This window comes from Propithecus coquereli, unplaced genomic scaffold, assembly GCF_000956105.1.
Source record: "Propithecus coquereli isolate 6110/MARCELLA unplaced genomic scaffold, Pcoq_1.0 Scaffold17, whole genome shotgun sequence".
Lineage (NCBI taxonomy): Eukaryota > Metazoa > Chordata > Mammalia > Primates > Indriidae > Propithecus > Propithecus coquereli.
Genome location: NW_012141635.1, coordinates 6259040 through 6276405, shown reverse-complemented (window position 1 = coordinate 6276405; position 17366 = coordinate 6259040). Strand labels below are relative to the sequence as shown.

At 41.1% G+C, this 17366-nt stretch overlaps 1 protein-coding gene across 2 annotated transcripts in view; it reads left to right on the top strand.

The window, feature by feature from the left end:
- KCTD1 (potassium channel tetramerization domain containing 1) overlaps positions 1 to 17366 on the top strand; it is an 86418-nt gene that overhangs the window by 41509 nt on the left and 27543 nt on the right. For both annotated transcript variants that reach the window (XM_012641777.1, XM_012641776.1), the window contains exon 2: positions 1182 to 1360. In XM_012641777.1, the coding sequence (XP_012497231.1) occupies positions 1197 to 1360 (164 nt within the window). In that variant the 5' untranslated portion in view covers positions 1182 to 1196. The remainder of the gene's footprint in view (positions 1 to 1181; positions 1361 to 17366) is intronic.

The following is a 17366-nucleotide window of genomic DNA, read 5'->3' as shown; positions in this document are numbered from 1 at the left end:
TTTCAAAATCCTTTTAGTATGCCTTATCACTGGCTTCGCCACACATTGTTCGTGTGTTTGAAAACCATCTCTGGCTAAATTATAAATCCGAGACTATACGTGTGTCATCAGACTTACAGTATTCATATATAAATGCTATTTTAGCTTATTCCTCAATTATAGACCCCTTCATTGAGTGCCACGAACCTGATTTGCCTTGTGTGTGGTTTGGGCTCTAATTTAAAAGCAATCAACCATGTTTTGATAGTGTTTGAAATATTTATATTGTATCCATGAAAAGGACATGATATTTTCTCAAGAGTGCAGTTTCTGACACATGTTCTTGCTGCCACAATGTGATATCCTCATTCTGGTCTGTTTGCTCACATTGCACCTTTGCCGCGACGACACATCTCTGCATCAGCATCTGCTTCAGTTCCACTCTGGGAATTTGATTTCTTCAAGAAGTCAGGCAAACAGAAGAGCAGCTTGTTTGTGGTTCACAAGCACACATGTATCACTTGAGGGTATATTCCTTTCAAAGTGTACCCATACCCACGGTCTTATAGGGAAAGAAACAGGGAACAGGTAGGTAAGATAAGGTTGATTGTTTTTTTTTTTTAATTTGCTAACTGATAAACTTGTGGTGCCTCTTTGCAAGGTTGCTTTAAGTATGTGAGCTGATGGCTAGACCAGCTATACCCTCTTTTTCCTGATTCAAAAAATAGAAATTTAAGAAAATATTTTGTAGAACACAAGTGCCAAAGTTCTGTTTTTATTCCAAGTGCATAGCAATGAAGAAGTTTTCCAAGAGACGGATAAATCAGACACATTTTATTTAGGTGCGTATTAAGTGTTGATTGTCTCTTCATCCAGAATGAATAGAATTTCTCCACATGCCATTTACCAGTTGTTAAATGCAAGAATTTATTAGTATAATAAAAGCTCGTAGTCTTTAGAATTATTTGAAATGAGCATTAGTTCAGCTCCTTGATTCTAATCATGTGAAGTTTTCCTTTTCTTTACTACAGAATTTGTTTTTCTAATATTCATGATAACAAAAGCGAGAGCTTGCTGATTTTCCAGATTTTATTATTGAATGAATATCAACATTAATCACTGGTTATTCTTTATGATATGTGTATTTCCTTTCTTTCCACCGAAAAGAGAAAACATGTCTAAACTTGCTTATCTCTCCGTAGGACAGTCGGCCCAATATGTCAAGACCTCTGATCACTAGATCCCCTGCATCTCCACTGAACAACCAAGGCATTCCTACTCCAGCACAGCTCACAAAATCCAATGCACCCGTCCACATTGACGTGGGCGGCCACATGTACACCAGCAGCCTGGCTACCCTCACCAAATACCCTGAATCAAGGTAATCTGAAAATCTGAAAAGTCAGACTCTGAAGTGCATGTATTTGATGATCTAACTGTTTTTCCTTTCACCAGCATCGCAGCGTGGCCTCACCACGGCTGGGGTGAGGACGTGAAAGTGCCACTTGGGCCACCCTGCAGCGCAGATTGCTCCTGGATGTGGCCGTACATCTTAGAAGTTCTGATAATTTTGTAGGAGGATATCACTTGGCCCATCAACTTGTAAACTAGAAAAGAAATGAGAGACTCTATCAGTGAGGGGTTATATTAAGAATAGGATGCAAAAGTCCAGGAAACCAAAATAGTCTTGTTCTTTTTTTGAAAAAATGAAGGATCATGGAACTTACGAGAAAGCTCGAGGCAGATAAATAAATTTACGAATTGTTTGAAGAGGGAGAGTGGTTAACAGATAGGCAGTATACATTTATGTTTATGAGATATTCCCCCCCACACCCATAACCACCCATTTCTAAAGGAATTCCAAAGAAATAATTTCCTTTGTACCCTGGGACAACCCTCCTGGCTCTTTGCAAATTCAGGGACTGTACCCAGATCTTGTAAAGGAATTTATCGTCACCAGCCCTGCTGGTGGATAGAGAAGGAGGCATAAGCTCCTGTGGGCTGATGCCAGGGAAAAGGGTGTTTCTCTGCTTGTTTCTGCTCAAAGGAAATGGACAAACACACTGCTTGAGCGTCAGAAGGGCACCAGTTGCAGAATGTCTTAGAAGTGACAGAGAACAGGTAGCTTACAGCCTAAGTAGATGGCACTGATATAAAAATCGCTGTTACCTTAAGCTACACGAAGACTGATTTGGGGGATTTTTAGGGTTTTTTAAAATCTCACTTCACTACCTGATATTTTATGAAAGAATGTGAAGGTTGGGAAGAAGAAAGATGAAATATTTTCTCTCTTGATTTCCAGATTTAATTTCTACAATCGAAATGAAATGATTTAAACAAAATCTATTTCTATTCGTTATCCAAAAGACTATGTATTTTAAAATAAAATGATCATATCAGTCCTGTATTGGTATTATTGAGTCCCCACCTTCCCTAAGTACATTATAGTAGGTACTACAAAGTCATCTTATCATAATGGCTATATTTTTCAAGAATATTATTATATAAGTAATGTTCTTAAAAAAATACCTATTTCCTATCCTTCTAACTCCAAACTCTATAACAGAAATCCACTACTGCTTCTTCAAATGAACAGTTCATTCTAGGAATCAAGTCACAAAATGTATGAGTCAAAAAGCAAATCCTTGGCTGTAGCAGAATTCACTGGTCTGGTCTGGTGGCCTTTTGCCTCAGTTTGCTTTTTGAGGAGGGGAATTAATAATTAATAATAACACCATATTTCTATAACTTAAACAATAGGTTTTCTTTCAGTGCTCACTGTAACGGTCTGGGTCTCTGTCCACTGATCACGCCCACCCAGGGTTGGCTCCTTGTTGAGCTCCCTGGCATCACTTGGCCTGTTGGCTGTGGTAGAAGATAGAGGGACAGAGGCTCTATCTATTCAGTTCCTGACTCCCCAATAATTAGCCACTTTCATCGTTTAGTGCTATATGTTATTAGGTAAAAACCTCAAATAGTGTCTCATTTGTAGATTCTCCCTAAGTCCGTTATTCCATGGGTATTTCCAGGAGTCCACTTTTCGCCCCTTATTATCCACACCCTGAGACATGCATCAGATTCCATGCATGGCATTACTCTCCGTACCTGCGCTGATAGCTGGTAGACACGTGTAGCTGATGAACACTTTATATGTGGCTATTCCAAATTGAAATGTCTTCTCAGTGTAAAATATACATTGGATTTGAAAAAATTAGTACCAAAAAAAGTAAAACAACTCAATAATCTTTATTTTATTTTATTTTTATTTTTTTAATTTTCACTTTTTTTTTTATTTTGTTAGAAAATTTTATTTCTTTTTTAGTTTTTTTTTTTTGCTTTGTTTTGTTTTTTTGAGACAGAGTCTCACTCTATCGCCCGGGCTAGAGTGCTGTGGTGTCAGCCTAGCCTAGCTCACAGCATCCTCAAACTCCTGGGCTCAAGCAATCCTACTGCCTCAGCCTCCCAAGTAGTTGGGACTACAGGCATGCGCCACCATGCCCAGCTAATTTTATATATATATATATATTTGTAGTTTTCTAGCTAATTTCTTTCTATTTTTTTAGTAGAGACGGGGTCTTGCTGTTGCTCAGGCTGGTCTCGAACTCCTGAGCTCAAACGATCCACCCGCCTCAGCCTCCTAGAATGCTAGGCGTGAGCCACGGCGCCCAGCCACAACTCAGTAATCTTTTGCATTGATTTCATGTTGGAATGATAATATACTGAGTTAAATAAAATGCATTATTAAAATTAATTTCACTTTTTCCTTTTTACCTTTTTAATGTTGCTACTAGAAAATATAAAATTACATATATCTCACTTTTTATTTCTATTGGGCATCAATGAACTATGAACAGATGTATTTATATAAGCATCTAACTAAACTTACCTCTCCCCCAAACTGATACTTATAGACATCAAAAATTGAATTTCCCTTTTACCAACAGAATTAGAAAACATAGAATTGTTATCTTCCTTTCCCAATTTTTCCCTATACTTTCTGTCACCAGTGGGCCATGGTATTAGAGGAGCAATAGCAAAAATAATTAGTGATTCATTAGTTCTAGGTTTGAATGCTGTCTCTGCCATTTGCCTAACAGTTGTTTGGCTACGGATAGGTCCAATTTTTGAACACCTGTCTTCTCTCTTGTAAAACAGGCACAAACAATGTCTTTTTGCAAGGTTATTGGGAGGATTAAATGTGATTATAAAAAGCACACCATGGCCCTGTTCCTGGCACATAATATTGCCTTTATACTTAATCTTCTGCCAAACCCAGCAATTGTTTCTTTTCAAACTGCCTTTCAAATTCCGAATATATCCCATTCCGTCCTTTCCTGGACATAGAAACAGCCTTATAGCTAGATTACTACAGTCTCAGGGGACTCCTTGCCTGCGCCTGTCACAAGTTCCAAGATCATCTTTATCATTAGGAGATATCTTTAAGAATTTGTCGAGACTCTTTGAAATAAGCCTTACAAAGTAACTTCTACTTCTGTTGCTTAGATCTACAGCAAATGACACTGGTCAGATAATACTGGTTTAGATGTCGAATTGATCACTGTGCATTGCTTTGCTCCCTCTTGGGTTTTTTGGAGGTTTTTGGTAAATAACTCAATGTTCCTTTCAAAGCAACAGCCAGTTTAATGGGATTCATACACAAATCTTAGTAATCAAAAAGACAGAGAAGAAATAGTTCTTCATGCTTTTCCTGTAAGTGTCACATGCTCCTTCCAATTTGTAGGAAAATCTCTTGCACATTATTAACCCTTTTGGGATAAATCCTAGGATGCTTCAAACCCTTCTTACCCTGTGGGACCATTCTCTGTCTCACCCCCTTAGAGCCTTTGGTTCCTGTCTCACCTATCTCTGCCTTAGTGCAGCCCAGAGGGAGGAGGGCTTTGTCTAGGATTTCAAGGGAAGACTTATAGTTTAAAAGTACTAACTGGTATGTAACAAGTGACCTTAAAAGATGTAATATCTTTCTACGATTTCAAAGGTCCTACAAAGAACCTTTACTCCATTTTGAAATATTATAGGTGATTTTTAAATTCTATCTATATTTTAACCTACTCTTTTGGCTAAAGAGCAGCCTTAGAACACTGTCCCCAGAAAGAGGTATAATGCACTACAAAGCTGAACATGAGAAGCACCTGGGAAGCATTAAACCCATGCAAGGCCCTGCCCCAGACCAATAAAATAGGAACCTCTGCAATTTTCTAAAGGGGTCTTGATTTTCACCATCTGGCTTTGAACAACACCAAGATGTATGGTCCCTCCAGGAGAATATAGGCCTCTTCCTTAATGAATATTTCATGTTATATCGTAATGGCCATTTCACCAAAGAAAATACCTTTCAATCTTTATTTCTTTAATTACCAAGGTTACCAGCGTTCCCACTGCGTGTGTGCGGGAGCATGAGACCCCGTGCTTTTTTCTAGCCTGTAAGCCCTAAGCAGTGATTCAGTAAGCAAGTTGACTTTTACATCTCATAAGGTTAATCACTTGCATTGCTATTCACTTCCTTCATCACGTGTTTTTTGAGCTGAAGGGGTTGAAGTTTTTAGATTTTTTCAAATTAACTGAAGCATTTATTTACCTACGTCAGTGATGTACTCTGTCTTAACCAATGTGTGTGTGAGACGCAAAACAGCTCTTTGGAGGTGTTTATGAGACAGAAGCTAATCTACACCATCTCGGTGATAAATACTGGTCCCTTTCGGAGGGTACTAAGAGCACCAGTTCTGATGGCTATTTTGAATTGTGATCCCCAAGAAAAACACCCGGTTCAGATCTGTAGTAATTTTACATCAAATAAGTTAAAGAAAAAAGTCAATAGAAATAGATCGCCATCAAGAAAAGATTTTAAATGGATTTATTAAGAAAATAGAATATATTTTGCTCAATAGTTTATTAGCTTGATTTGTAGCTTGTCAATATCTAGACATAGGTGAGGTAAACACTGCAGATCTTCTTAGCCACGTGTGTGATATAAAAAATACATTCTGTGACTCCTTTAAAAGAAGACAAAAGTCTGAGTTCAAAGTTAGGAATACTTTATTCTTTACTGTCACCTCTAACAAAAACAGTCTTAACAGCAGCAGTATTGATGGATATTCAGATGTGGACTTTTTAAAACCAGGAAGTGGGCTGAAACTACTAATTAACCAAACCTACTGAGTGGTCCTCAGACAGGGGTCTTAGCTGAAAGAGCTGTCTATCAGCCAGTGACCTAGAGGTGAAAGGCGAGATCTCATATTTCAATCCCCTGAGCCATCGGACCTGACTGTTTGACACAGCTTTTGTGCATTTTAAATCCAGTACATGAGTTAACTCCCACATAAGCAGATTATGTTAAATTGCTCTCTCCTAAATAGCAGCAGAGTTACTAAGCACACTGGCATATGTAGGTAATTGCAAAACTCAAAGGACTCTACTTTCAGCCTTGCAGTCAGTTGACACCCATGGCCACCCAAGGGGTGTGTGTATTTGGAGCTTTAGGACAGAGATGCCAAGCATGCGTGCCTTGCCAGCAGTGATCCGGCTTTTGGCGTGCGTCACTCTCAGATGTGTTAGCCATTACCGGATTGTTTACGTGGAGCTACACTGAAAGGAAAGTCAGACAAGTGCAATACTAAGGGATCGGTGCATACTTTTGGAGGACAGTTGCAAAGCTTTCTATTGTAATTATTATATGCCAGCTTAGGGAGTTTGCCGTGAATCCTGTTTTACGGCTGGGGATTCTGTGCTGCCCGTTTTTATGACTTTACAGTTCCAGTTTTAACTCTACAGACCCTAGACATGGGTCCAGCATTCTTGTCCCACAGGCCCATATTTTATTGACTCAACAAAAATCCTGAAAAAAAAATGCATTCAGGTTTGCCAAACAGTTTGCTGCGCTTGCTTGCAGCATAATTGCATGGCATTGAATCGAAAGCTTTTTATTATAACTTGTGCTTTAGGTCCACATGTTTTATAATTCAATGTCTATATCAAATTTAAAAGTCACAGACTAGGTTACTGGAGTTTTTTCAATGAGTAGAAGTCAACCTGAGCTATATAGTCCCAGCACAAATGCAAAGAGAGAGCATATCTCTGTGAAAAGTCCTAATGCCTGAAATGATGAACAGTTTTGATTGGTAAGATTGGTTGATCTTTAAAAAAAGAAAATTAGTTCATGGAGGAATGTAAAAAGGGAACAAGCACCTGGCAAATGAAAAATGGAAAAAAGTTTCTCCAGGGTTATAGGGGAAATTTTCCTCTTTTCTGTCTCTTCTTTTCATCTTACAATATTGCTTTTCTAAAATTGTTCCTCAGTTATATAGGCAAAGAATAAATGAAACAGTTGGCTTCAAAGGGCTTTTTTTTTTTTTAAACAATGAAACTGGATTTTCTGTTGAGTGCTGAAAAGCCAGTCGTTCGGTAACTTACACCGCGCTACTCGTGGATTCAGCAAACTTCCTTTGCCACGAGGGAACAAAATGCTTCGCTTTTAAAGTAATCTAACTCGTGAAGTCTTGTCTTAGAGCGTAAGTTAAAGAAAAGATAGCCACGGTGCCTGAGTTTTCCCTGCATGTTCTTTCATTTGTTCAATAGAGGTATTGTGCGCTTCCATCTGCGAGGGCATGCAGTGGCCAAGAAAAGTCCCTGCTCTCGTGTGGCTCACCTGGGCGAGGGGAGGGGACAGCCAATAAACAAGTAAACAGCCAATAAGCAGTATTTTAGTGAGTAGTAAGTGCTATTAAGAAAAATAACACACAGGATAAATAGGCCCACTTGGGGATGTATTAAGTTGAAAGGTAATTTTATTCCTACATGGATTTCTCCCCCCGCCCCGCAACTCATTTTTATTTGTTCATCTAAATTTTCAAGACAAAATCTGGTTTGCCTTTTAGTTTAGATTCAGGAGCAGGTATCTGTCACTTCAGTATCACAAACCACACTTGATCTGCGAACGCAGATCCTGTCGACTGCAGACCTCTTGCATTTGCATCCCACCAGGATAATGGCAGAGCAGCGTGGCTCCTGAGTCACACTGGGTAGCGTAAGGTGCACTCACTCAGGGCAGAACTGCGTGTGGGTCAGATTCTCCACTTTTATTAACCTCTCACTTACCAAAAACTCAACCTCGTCTTAGATAGAGCCCCTCTCCCTGGAAAGCGCTTTCTCACTGTGCCAGCCACAGAGTGGACATTCAAAAGTTTGCATAACGTATGAATTAATGACTGGATAAAATATTGTACATAGAGGCCAGATCCTCAAAACAGTGAAGGGGAAACAATTGAGTAAAGTTATTCAAATTACAAAGTTAAGTTTAAAGACTGGGCTGAGTTCATTACATATATTATCTCATTTAATGTGTCCCAGGAACCTTACAGGTAGAGACTGTAATTACTACCCCAGTGTACAGAGGAGAGCCCTGAAACTCTAGAGGTTAAGCGACTTAACCTTAAGGGTCGGTCTCCAAATCCCACACTGACTGCACAACCCTTATGCTTTCCTCTTTGTTAACAATGGCTTGCAACCTTGGGAGCAGATTAGAATTTACTGGGACTCTTAAAAAAAACAAAAACAAAAAACACAATGCCTGTCTCTGCCCCCAAAGATTCCAATTTTATTGTTCTGGGGCAGGGATCGGGCATGGGATTTTTTAATACTTCCAGTGTTGAGCCATGTAGTCCATCATACCGACTCTTGGAACCGTGTTCTGAGAGTGGTGTTAAGCCAAGAGGACAGGTCATCTATGACATCTCAAGCCACTTTATTTTCAAGGTGGCCTTCACCTTCTTCCCCAGCCCAGAGCTTCTCGGTCATTGCTGGGACACACCTTATACATGGTGAGCCCTTCAGCGCCCGAGGTAGCCAGAGCTCCTGGGCCATGAGCTTCTAGCCGTGAGCAGCTTTCTCTTGCTACCCCCATGTCACACAAACACAGCGCTGTCATTTTCTATGTGTGTCATGACTTGGAAAATTTGGAAAGCACTGCCTCAGACTGGCAGTGGGATAAACAGGCCTTGTTCTCATTTGCCTGCGGGTCCCCAAGTTCTTCGTTCTCAGGCCCCACGTTCAGTGTACAAGTCTGCCTGCAGCAAGGGACAAAGCTGGCCTTGGACCAGGGATCTTGACACTTGCCTGATGTTGATTGGTGGTACCTGTGAAGAGAAACTCGTTATCAAAATTGTCAGTGGCCAGCTTTGACCTTGCAGTGTGCCCACCGGAAGTAATGATGAACGGGCCAACACTGGGATATTGAGGGCTGCTCTCCAGGGTGGGGGTATCCGGGCCCGTGGCCGTGTTAGTCACCCCCTTCCTGCTGTGCCCTCCCTTCTTGTTGATAATAGAACAGCAGGCACCAAAGTGCCCCACCAATGCAACAAACCCACTCAGGGTTCACACTCTTTCTACACAAAACACATACACACACACGTGCATGCACGCACCCACGCACCAACCCAGAAAACACACACCCTCTAAACCTGTGCTTAGGTTTTTAAACTAATAATAGATCCACCAGTAGTCTTCAGTGCCTTGAGCACTGTGCCTGGCACATAGCAAATGCTCAATAAGTATTTGTTGAACGTGAATAAATTTTGCGTAGCATTTCCCTCTGTAACCTGGAACGACTCAGCCTCCGCAGTGCAGCTGCAGAGTGAAGGTCAAACATTTTGAGCCACCAGGTGCTACAGTGACCTTAGGACCTGACTGACCTAGTCCAGTCTGGGCAGGAAAGATTCACCCTCTTTTTTCTTCAAGGCACAAACCGGAAAGGGATTTTCTAGGCTAGTCACCCTGAAGGGAAGAAGTAATGAACCAGACTATTGGAATTGTGGCCCCAGCCTTCAGAGTGCTTTCCTCCAGTCAACACCTTTTCCCTAATGCCCCTATATCAGGGTCAAGTCAGGGTACCTGAAAAAATGCACATTCCTGAGCTCCACCTGCTGTTTACTTAATCCGTACCTCTCAGGATGTGAGGGAAACCTTCAATTTTAATAAGCACCCAGCTGACCCACATGAATCTCCAAGTTTGGGCACCCAATCTGCAGAGAAGGGTGGTGAAGCATAAATGCATCAACATGCAGGGCCGAGGGCTTGGCTACTGGTGTGGCAGGAGACAGGCTGGCAGAGCGAGGCTCTTCCTGTTGACTCTGGCATGATCTGCGTCGCTTGTGACAATAACACGGACTGTACTCATTTTTGATCAGTCGTGAATAGTGTTGTTGAGCAATGCCCCAGCCATTTTTGCTTGCACCCCATTTTGCTGGGTTTTTTTTACCGTATTTTCATATTTCCCCTTATCATACAGAAACTTTTATAATAAACCCTGTGATCTGTTTTCTTGTTTGGAAAATTAATTAGTAGGTATTTCATAGAAGATTCAAACAATCTTGTAAGGTCAATGTGTGCAAAGTATGCTCAGCTTTACTGTGTTCTTGAGAACAATTCCATTCAAAGAGGCTTAAAAGTTTGCGTGTTATTTCAGACAGCCCAGCTCAAGAATGTCATGCCTCTCTGTTTAGGGGCAGACTCTGGCTCCTCCAACCTGGTGGTTTCTTTCTGTCAGTCACATAACTGTGATTCTGGTTTAGTGCTTCATTTGAGAGCTTCTTTATGGCATATGAGTACCAACATTTAAATATCGTAAGTGAATTTCCAAAAACAAACTGCATTTTGGCCACGTAGAGAGCTTGGAGGCCAGGCAGTCGGCTTGCACCCAACAGCCTTGTTCTGGTGTCTACCGTACAGCTCTGATGTCACCTTCCCAGGCCACCGCGACCAACTTCATAGAGATACGAGGTCTCTGCATCAGTAAAGAAGCACACCTGAGTCGGGACACAGTGAGGTAGCTATGCTGCGTGCATCCTTGGCTGGAAGAAATCCATGTACAAATTACTCTCAAGTTGGAGGAATCATTTTTATCATATTAAGCCAATGCAATAAACCTTTCCCCGTTAACTTCCAAATAGAAGCGTTTACTTATAAACAAAAAACATGATGCTATAATTTTCATTTAAAATTCAAGGACTTAAATAAACCTCCTATGAGTTGTATCAGAAAGTCACACTGAAAGATATCTCATGGGTCCACTGAACACATAAATGCCCTCCGCTGACACCCATGGTGTGTTAATGGAAGAGTCTGGTCCATCTACCAGACGGTTCAATCTGTTATTACTATGTAAGTCACTTATTAAAATACCATTTCTTTTTATTAAAAATGTAGGATTTATAGACTCAAATAGATGAATTATCAATATTTCGCTTCTGAAGTGTTACTCTCAAGATGCCTGAAGATAGAAAGTGGCAGCGGTTTGTCCCCAAAGCAGCCAGCTGGAGTGGGTGCAGAACACTTTTCATTCTGGCCTTTCAAAGGTGTCCAGGATGGTGGGGGACAAGAAGTCAGTGTACTCGTACAAGGCAATGCGTTTTTCATGCATTCGTATTTCAAAGGTAGACACCCAGAAGCTCCAATCTGATGGCAATGCCTTTTGCAAAAGAAAATGTTGAAAAAAAAAAATCCACGTTTTGGTCCCACAGTTGCATTGCTATTTGGTGCACTGTCTGAATCTAATCAAGACACAGTATCAGTTGAAAGGACACTGTCACTGGAGAATGGCTTTCTGCTGCTTCATAAATGCCATGTGTCAGTTTGCTTAGTAATGACATTGCTGTTTATCTTTTCTGGTGGTAATGATTATTTTTACTCTTGTGCAACTTTTCTTATTGTGTGCTCCATATTCAGAAGATAAATTACAACCGTGCATAACAGCTAACCACCACTTTCAAACAGTGGCAAACCTTGCCAGGCTGGGAGGGCTTCATAACTGAAAGGTGAATTTGAGCTCGCCCGAACTTGTTTCTGTGATCTGAGCTGAAGGTGTTCCAGAACTCCCACCCAGCCTCATTAGGCTTGGCTAGGCCCCTTCCACTCCTCCAAAAACTGATTTTTTTAAAAACAGCTTAGAAGGCCCTGAAGCCTTTAGAGCTTACCTGAAAGAGTAAAGACTTTTCTATTCTCAACACAGCATAAACAGTCAATACAAAAGAAAAAAAAAAACAATGATCGTGTAAGTGTATCCATCCTGCTGATCCATAATCTTAGGGGCCCTAAGAAAGGTACTTCATTAAAACATCACCATTTTGACGATTGTTTGCAGAAGGAACAAGATGGCATTAAGGGTGGAATTCAGAGAAAATTATTGGACACATTAGGAGAGACTGGAATAAAACTTATAACAACCAAGCAAAGCCAGGGAACCCTGTTAAAATAAATAGCATTTCGTTCTTCACCCTGGCTAGGTGTCTGTGATGATTAGAAAAGCTGAATAGGGAAGATATGATTTGTGCTACCAAGTACATGCTGCGTCAGGCTCTCGAGAAATCCATTTGTAATCCTTCATGCAGATTTTTAAACTTAGCACCAGTATTTCTTTCTCACCCAGGCCTTCTGAATGAAAAAGTCAGAGGAACAACAAGTTATGGGAAGCCGTGGTATCAAACAACTACTAAAACTTTTCAACTTCCTATATATGATCATCCTAAAAGGAAGAGAAAAAAAAAAAGAGAGAAATTCTTGTGATTAGCCAAGAAAGTTCCATTTCTTTAAATGATTTGCAGGTTAGGGCTTGGTTCTGTTCTTTGTTGGAAGGGGTAGGAAGAAATATCGATAGAGATGCCTAGCACCCAGTGTGCCTATAGACCAGCTTGGTGCCTCTGGGTAAATTCTTGAACTATGATAAACCAAGCCGAAGCCCAGAAGGGTGTGGACAGTTGCTCAAGACACACACCTACAGACCTCGCATTGTTGGCTGTGCTGCAGCCAAGGGCAGACTGCTGTCAGCGGCTCCTTGGGTATTTCCCAACCACACACACCCTCGAGTGTTGCCTTTGAATCATGAGCTGATATAAACTTAATATTTTTCACATGTCATTTTGATTGGGTGACTATTGAAATAACCTTGCAATGGAAGTTGGAAATTTTAAGCTTCTCAGAGTATAAAGCCAACCAGGCAGATCATTCATCATGATTCAAAGAAGCAATGAGGCCATTCTTAAAAGATCGCTGGGCAGTATGGACATTCGATATACTTTTTGAAATGTTGGTATACTTCTGAAGCTGTGTAAATAGGACTCTTGTCCAGTTTTCGGTTTGCTTTCTTTCTTTTAAACTGATATGTAACTCCCAGTCCTAAGGCTAAATCTCCTCCCTTTGGCTTTGTCATTGCAAAGCCTCAATTCTGAATGTGTTTCTAAGCTTCCTAGTCACTCTGAAGTCATACAATGACAGAATAATTCGTTCATTTTCATCCTTCCAACCGCCTTTCCATACTCTAAATATTTGAACAGATACTCCATTGCTGTGGTAAGACCCTTGAATGATGTCAGTAATGAAGTTGTGTCTGTGTGTCTTGGAGTAAGGAGGGGTGGGAAGAGGTTACAAAGGAATCAGGGTAGATTCGGTTATTTTTTTCCATACATCTTCTGTTAGGTGCTCAAAAAGCATTTACCTGGTCTCTAGGTAAATTACATATATTTTCTTGTTCTTTCTTGTTTTATTAAGCACTGTGGTTAGTCTCTGGTTTTTCACTTATAGGTACCAAGCAAAAGATTTAAATACTTTCATTGTAAGCTACTCTTGTGCTGGCACAATTATAAGTGGGAAAAATTGTTAAATTGAAAATAGAAATAGCTGGCTTGGCCGTAGTCCTCTCATAGTGTCATATAGTTAATATGATGTTTTATTTGAAGCGATGACTATGACATGTTTTAAGTGAATTCCAACAGTCTGGAATAGCAAAACACCAAAGGAAATAGGGGCAGACTCCATTCCACATCCTATTCTCCCTGATAGTTAAAAGTAGGGAGAGAGACAGGGCCACCTGGACAGGGGTGGGCCCAGAGTCTGTTCCATTATTAGAGATGTTGACAACACGGATGGAAGTGTCAAGAACGTTTCATCTCTCAGGAAGGCTCTGCCCCAGTAGTTAGGGTTGCTAATACTGAGAAGCCCAGGAATTGGAACAGACCCTCAATCGCAGATTAAATTCACTGGAAACACATGCAAAAGAGTTTGTTCTGTAAGAAGAAAACAGCATAGAGCGCAGCTACAGGATGAAGAAAGATTGGCAGGAGGCGCCAGAGCAAGAAAGGGGCTGCAAGTCCTGGGACAGATGGACATTGCAAGTTGGGGACAGAAACACGAACGAAATTACTCAATGGTGCTATGCCTCAGTTTCTCCATCAGGACAATCAAAATATTACTTGTAAATATTTAACAGAGGATTAAATCAGGTAATCCAGAAAGTTGTTAGTAGTGTGCCTAACACAAACTCTTAATAAATGTTAGCTATTATAACACTTTTTTCTCCGAATAGTAATTATTATTATAAAATGGAAAACATATTCTAGAGTTTTAAGTCAAGAGAAAAGACTAAGGGGTATGTCAGAAATATCAGAAATACCTCCAAATATAGGAGGAGGGTAGGGTGGGCTGTGGGGGCAGGCTCTGGGCATGCGTTTGTGCTTGCCTACCCAAATAAAAAGTAGGAGAAACCTTAAACAGAAACTGTTTTAGCTGAAAATACTAAATTGTGCTTCCAAGGGAGGTTATGTTGATCTGATCCTGGACTGATTTTAGAAAAATAGCCATTTGCCCTAGAAATCATCTTCAAGGGACACTTGCTCAAACCAAAGAGCAAAGCCAGGTGATCTTCAAAGTTTTCTTTCAATGGAAGAGGCACAACAGGATTTTTCATAGTCAGGATTCAGTTTTGGCACAACACACATGATCTCCTAGGAATGCAAATCTGCCAGCGTTTGCAGGAGCCATGCCAGGCGGGCACAGTGCTTTACCTGGGAGCAGTGCGGGAGTGGTGGGTCCGCGCTGGGCTTTGCAGTCTAGCTGCCTGATTGTGAATCTTGGCATCACCGACTACCACCTGGCCGGGTGTCCTCACCTGTAAAGTGGCGATAATAGTACCTACCCCACGGAGGTGTCAAGACTCAATACTATGTCCTGCCCAGAGTGAACACTCAGTTAATGTACTACTGACTAATGTAGGACTTATTATCCATTTATTCCTCGTAAGAATTCATTGAGCCAGGTATCGTCCCATTTCTCAGATAGAGAAATCAAAACTCAAGCCAGCTTTCAAACCGAGGTGTATGGGTCTTAAGAACTGAACGTGCCAGGATGCTCCTAAGACTTGACAAAGGTTCCATGCCAAAGCGCTTGTGCATAATGGCGCCCTTACGTGCCCTGCCCGGGTCGACATTTTGAGAGACGAGTTCTTTGCTTGCTATGTCCCCACTTCACCCATCATGTTCTTTCCTACTTCCGTGGCCTCGCTCAAGCTGAGCCCTCAGGCTTAAATCCCTTCTCCAAGCCCCTGTGCCCTTCCCCTTACTCCTAGTGATCTTTAAAACCCTACACAGGGGTTGCCTCCTGCAGGAAGCTTTCCCTGCCTTCTCGGGGCCGCTGATTCCCTCACCTCTGTCCTTCTGTGGCACCCAGTGGAACCGTATCATGCTCAGTGTAAGAGGCCCAGCAGAGTACTGGGAATGCGATACACATTCACTAAATGTCGAAGTAAAAAAGTACTTATGTAAATTCTGATGTTTTTATTTTTAAATCAGGTTCATTATAATAATGCATTTTTTCATAGTAAACGGTCAATGTAACTCTCCTAATTTTTAAAAAGTTTAGCCAAAGAGTCATGGGAAGTATTCATGAGATGACTGGAGGATTAGCAACCTCCTGAGTGGCGCTGAGCTACCCCTGAGCCATCAGTTCTGCTGTCAGTGACAGGTCTCCAAAACGCCGAGTTCCTGAGTTGTCATGGCACTCGTACTTTTTCTTACATTTTAAACTTGCCTTTCCTTTCTCTTCTACTTTCTTTAGTTCTATGTATCATTTAAGAAAATGCTGCTGCCTCGGGGAACAGGTACTGGAAACATTACTTCCCCATAAGTAGATATAATTTGTTTTGTTTGTTTTTACTTAGACAGTATTTTCTCCCTTCCCTTAAATTACTTCTATCCATTTCTGTAACAAGCTCTGAATTAATTTTTGTCTGTGTTCATGAAATATAGATGAAATTTCTCAAGTCTGGGCATTTTAAAGAGTTATTCCTAGAATTTTTTGAACAGTTGCAATGCTTTAAACAAATCAAATGCTGCTTCTGATAATTCAGACCTCTAAAACAATGAATTGGTGATATTTTTTACATTATAATAATATCGAGCATAGCATTCCCTTTTTAAAATGAAAAACTTTTTATTATAGACATTTAAAAATATTTGCAGAATACAATGTTGAACCTCCACATTTCTGAAAGTTTCAGATATTAACCTAGCATTTCTCTTCTCTTGTATCCAGTTTGTTTCCTTCCTGTCCCATCTCAGCAGAAAAGAGGCAGAGGTATCCTTTGGTTGCAACACCATCTCCTCTATCCAGGTCTCCTTCCTTCCCTTCTGTTCTGAGTCCAGGTTGCACCTGTGGCCACAGCTCTCCCCATGCGTCTCACACACGCACATGCACACACTCTCACGATTGTGCGTGCACATGCAAACGTGCACACCTCCACCCAGCACTCTACCCCAGGTTTACCTATCTTAAGTTTCACATATCAGGACGAAAACTTGGGAATCCAGGTTTGTAGACATAAAAAAGTATGAAGCTACAAGTGCTTCTGAAAACAAAATGGTTCAACAGAAAAATACTCTTTAAATCATATTTTTTTTTAAGTAATGTCCCACTGAGTAGTGGACTCAGCAGATCGTTTTTCTGTTTTGCTGCCTCTATGCTTTTCCGGTTTTTAACAGTAGGTAGTATCATTTTTATGCTTTAATAATATCTCCAAAGGCTAAAGAGATAACTTGTAAGTTGCCTCTGAATCCCTTAGCCAGCAAAATAAACCTGGACCAGAAACCCAATGAAATCTTTTCCTCAAGCCCAAACCATATGTGCCATGACTCGGGAGTCCAGAGGTAGAGAAAAAAAGGCATTTCTTGGCAAAGAATAGCTAAGTGGGTAAAAAGGCCCAACAGCTGGTATCCTGCCCTTTTCTCGCCCTCATCACTTGGCCCATCAGTCTTTACGGATCATTCCTCAGCCCCACGACCGAGCAGGCTCTTCCCCATCCTCTCACCTGCAGATGGGCCCTCCCTCTGGAGTCACTATGCCAGGACCACACGGGAGAGTTGAGAGGACTAATGCCTGCCTCCTGGGAAAGCAAGGCCTGGTGTCATGTTACATGCCATGGTGCGTGAAGTGACATGGGGTGCACCAGACAGCACAATGTGGGGAGGATGGGGTGGATGGAGCCTGGAAGACAGCTTTGGGAGGGTTGCAAACCTCTGCAAGATGAATTTCCTTAGTCATTAAGTGACAAA